This window comes from Charadrius vociferus, unplaced genomic scaffold, assembly GCF_000708025.1.
Source record: "Charadrius vociferus isolate BGI_N301 unplaced genomic scaffold, ASM70802v2 scaffold59, whole genome shotgun sequence".
Lineage (NCBI taxonomy): Eukaryota > Metazoa > Chordata > Aves > Charadriiformes > Charadriidae > Charadrius > Charadrius vociferus.
In genome coordinates, this window is record NW_009661371.1 from 8644257 (window position 1) to 8647780 (window position 3524).

General features: G+C 65.1%; 1 protein-coding gene across 1 annotated transcript in view; it reads left to right on the forward strand.

Annotated features, from left to right (window-relative positions):
- The window catches only part of AUP1 (ancient ubiquitous protein 1), a 14415-nt gene extending 13183 nt beyond the window's left edge, over positions 1 to 1232 (forward strand). The window contains exons 13-15 of the mRNA XM_009893788.1: positions 246 to 375; positions 460 to 554; positions 1184 to 1232. Of these exons, the coding sequence (XP_009892090.1) occupies positions 246 to 375; positions 460 to 554; positions 1184 to 1232 (274 nt within the window). The remainder of the gene's footprint in view (positions 1 to 245; positions 376 to 459; positions 555 to 1183) is intronic.
- The last annotated feature ends 2292 nt before the right edge of the window (positions 1233 to 3524 follow it).

Consider the following 3524-nt stretch of genomic DNA (forward strand, 5'->3'; position numbering starts at 1 on the left):
GGCCAGGCTGGTGCTGGGCTGACAGCCCCCCCAGGCTCCTGGGTGGAGCTGCGGTGTGGCCCAGGCTTCCCAGAGCCCGAGCCCTCGCGGTTTTCTTCGTGTCACGTCGATGTGGAGAAGATGCTGCTGGAGGCCCAGCTGGAGACAGAGACTGGTGACAAGTGAGTACTGAGGAGGAACCCAGGCACCCGGAGTCCTGCCCAGCCAGAGTGGGCATTGGGTAACTGAGGGCGTTATGTTTGCAGTGCTCTGCTTGCCTTGGGCTCCCCGGCCTGGGATGACAATGGAGCCGGCCAGGTGAGCGAGCAGCCAGGGGAGAGTGAGCTGCTCCCTCCCCGCAGCCAGCCCCAGCCGGGCTGCCCCCACCCTCGGCAGGTAAGGGAGCTGGCCCCCCGCGCTGCACCCTGTGGGCCGTGCTAGCTGTGCCCCTGGCCTCACCTGCCTTACTTCTCCTTCTAGCGGGATGTGCCGGAGGGAGCCAAGTGGAGGGAGCGACGCCTGCCAGCATCCCTCGGTTGGACCTGCACCCGCCGTCCTCCGCATCTGTCTCCAAAGTAAGGCCCATGTCCCCCACCAGCCTGTTCTGCTGTCCCCTGCCCTTGGTGTCTGCCTCACTGCCCCATCCTGCTGTCCCTGTACCCTCCTACGTACTCTGCCCTCTTCCCTCATGCCCCCTTTAACCGTGCACTTTTCCCAGGGAGTTTGCCTTTGTGTGCTCCCCCCAGCCGGTGCTGTGGAGCCTGCAGGGAGGTGCAGTGGGGAGAAAGAAGAGTCTTTTCAGTTCAGAGCTGCTGCTGCTCTTCATCCCCTCGCTGCTGCTCAGCCACGTGCTGACCCTGGGACTGGGGTGAGTTTCTGATGGGGCTGACTTGTGCTGTCGAGTGGCCTTGGCCAGAGCCGACCACTCGGGTGCCAGCAGGGTGAGCCCTGCGCTGCTGGGTGTCTGTGCAGTCTGGGGCTGTCCGGGGGCCTCTGGCTGCCATGACCCAGGGGGCTGTCCCCATGGGAAGTGGAGGAACGCTCCTGGAGTTGGACTGCTCATCCTTGGGTGCTGTCCTACACCCCTTCTCCCAGCAGCCACAGTTGTCTTAGTGGCTGGCTGCCCCTCCTGTCATTACCGGCTTGCTGATGCCAAGCAGGCTGCCCCCGCACAGGTGCCTTACAGTCGCTTTCTCCAATGCAGGATCTACATTGGGAAGAGGCTGGCAGCCTCCTCGGCAAACCCGCTGTGAAGAGCTGGGCCCAGCAAGAGACGAGTGGCTCCACCGCTCCGCTCCTCCGCTCAGTGTGTGGAGGGAGCCCAAGCACCAGCGCAGCCCATCTGGTCCCAGACTTCGTGTTTGTGGCACAAGGCGCCGTCTCCACTTGTCCCTTCTTTAGCCCCAGCCTAGGGAGCTGATCCAACCCTCCCACGTAGACAGGAACCCACTGGTGGCAGCTCCCTGCTGCAGGCGGCCCCTGCCCTCCCCATCCCTTGGTTACGGGTCCAGGTTCCTCTTCTTTAACGCAAGACTGTAAATACGACTCCTGAGCCTGAAACACCACGTGCGAATAAACAGCCCTGTGCCACCTTGGGAGGCAGAGCAGCGTGCCGGCAGTCACCGTGCCAGACCCAGCACAGCCTGCCCAGGGGAGAGAGCGTGCTCCCCCGCAGCGTCAGGGTCCCCCCGGGCTTTTCCTGCCGTGGGGCTCCAGGCTGCAGGAGGCCAAGTCCCAGCTCTTTTGGGGTGCTGGGGCACAGAGCCAGCCTAGTGCCCAGCTGTGGAAAGGCCCCTGGCTGGGCTGCGTGTGGGCAGGGACGAGTGCTGGGGTGCATACAAGGTTTTTACCCCCAACACAGGGTGCCCGGCTCATGTGTTAGTCATTTATTAGCCAGCCGTGGCCGTGGGCTGCTGCAGCAGGGAGACAGGGGCTGCAGCCCAGCGCAGCTGACCGAGGCAGCGGCACCAGCCTGGCACAGGCAGAGCTGCAAAGCCAGATGCCGTCAGGAGAGCTGGCACCGTGCAAAACGCGATGCTGCCCGGGCCCGCTCGCAAACCTGGGTGACTCCTGTGCAGTCACAGAGCCTGTTTGTCCTGGTGCTACAGGATGGGGTGGGCGGCCGAGGGATGGGAGCTGCCCCTGGGGTGGAGAGCGGGAGAGGAGGAAAGAGCTCAGCACATGCCAGTGGGGAACTGGCTTGTCATGCTGCTTGTGGCATGGTCTGCGGGCAGTCCAGGGTGGAGGGAGGAAGGTCCAGTGTGGTTGAAGCGCTGTGGGGGGCTGCATGGGTGGGAGCTCAGCACAGTTCTGTGCGGGAGAGACGTCACGGCACAGGCTGGCACATAACTGCTTCACCTTAGCAGGAGGGTGAAGCCTGGCTTGAGGGCTGATGCAGAGCATTGGGGCTGGGAAGTGTCCAGGGGCAGGTGGGTCCCAGCCCCAGGGGGGCATCTGGAGGGTGGCAATAGCCAGACCTGGCTGGACACAGGGTGGCCATGCCCTGTGCCACCCCTGGTACCGGGGCACACGGGGAGTCCCGTGGGCGTGCGGGATGCTTCTGGTGTAGATACTGCAAGAGAGGTGGGCGAGGGGTGGTCCAGCAGGCGAGGATCAAGCAGGGCCATTTGCCCAGCAGCCAGCCGGGAGCAGGGACACCGCAGGCATTTCCATCCCCGTGGGCAGGGGTGGCCGCAAGGGGACAGCGCAGCTGCAGGTTGGGCAGCGGGGCTGAGCTGTGACATTCGCTTGGACTTCGGTGGGGGAGGTGGTGGCGACTTCAGCCCTTTATTTCCATCCGCTGTCGGCGACGTGGATGCCTGCGAGCGGAGAGGGCAGTTACCGGGGGTGGGGGGCAGCAGGCACCGGGGGTCCAGGCCAGGCGGTACCTTCCCTCCGGTTGCGACGTCACTCTGCTCCAGGAACGTCTCGTACACTGTGGGGCTGATCTTGCGGGGCAGCGGTGGGGCCTTGCTGGCACTCTTCACACGTCCGCCGAAACCGGTGGGAGACGAAGAGAGCCCTACACAGGCAGGGGAGGGGGGCTGTGCCGATCACCCAGCCTGGGGGACACTGGGGGGGGGAGGGGGGGCATGGGGCCAGTCGGGATTCCCTGGGCTGCCAGGGCAAGCTGTCCTGCCTGCGGGATCATGGTGGTGTGGGACTGGGGATGGCATGAGCCCAGTCGGTGCGGGATCTCGCTGGGAACTGATCTCGACACCGCGACGCAGTGACACGAGATCTGGGATCAACGACCAGCAGCTCTACGGGGAGCGTTGGATGGGGGGCACGAGAGCAGTGCCTGGGCTGCCGAGTGCAGGACGTGCCTGCACCATTGTGGGGATGGGGTGAGGGTGCCTGTGGTGGGATGCAGCACTGGGGGGGCCAGTACCTGCGCTGCTGGGGTGGGGGGACAGCCCTGCTCCTGGAGACGAGGGATGGATGCTGCTTGGGGCTGCAAGGACTAGGGAAGGTGATACACACACACCCCCCAGCCGTGCCGGGGGGGCAAGGAAGGGGCCCCGAGCCGGGAGGCATTGTGGGGA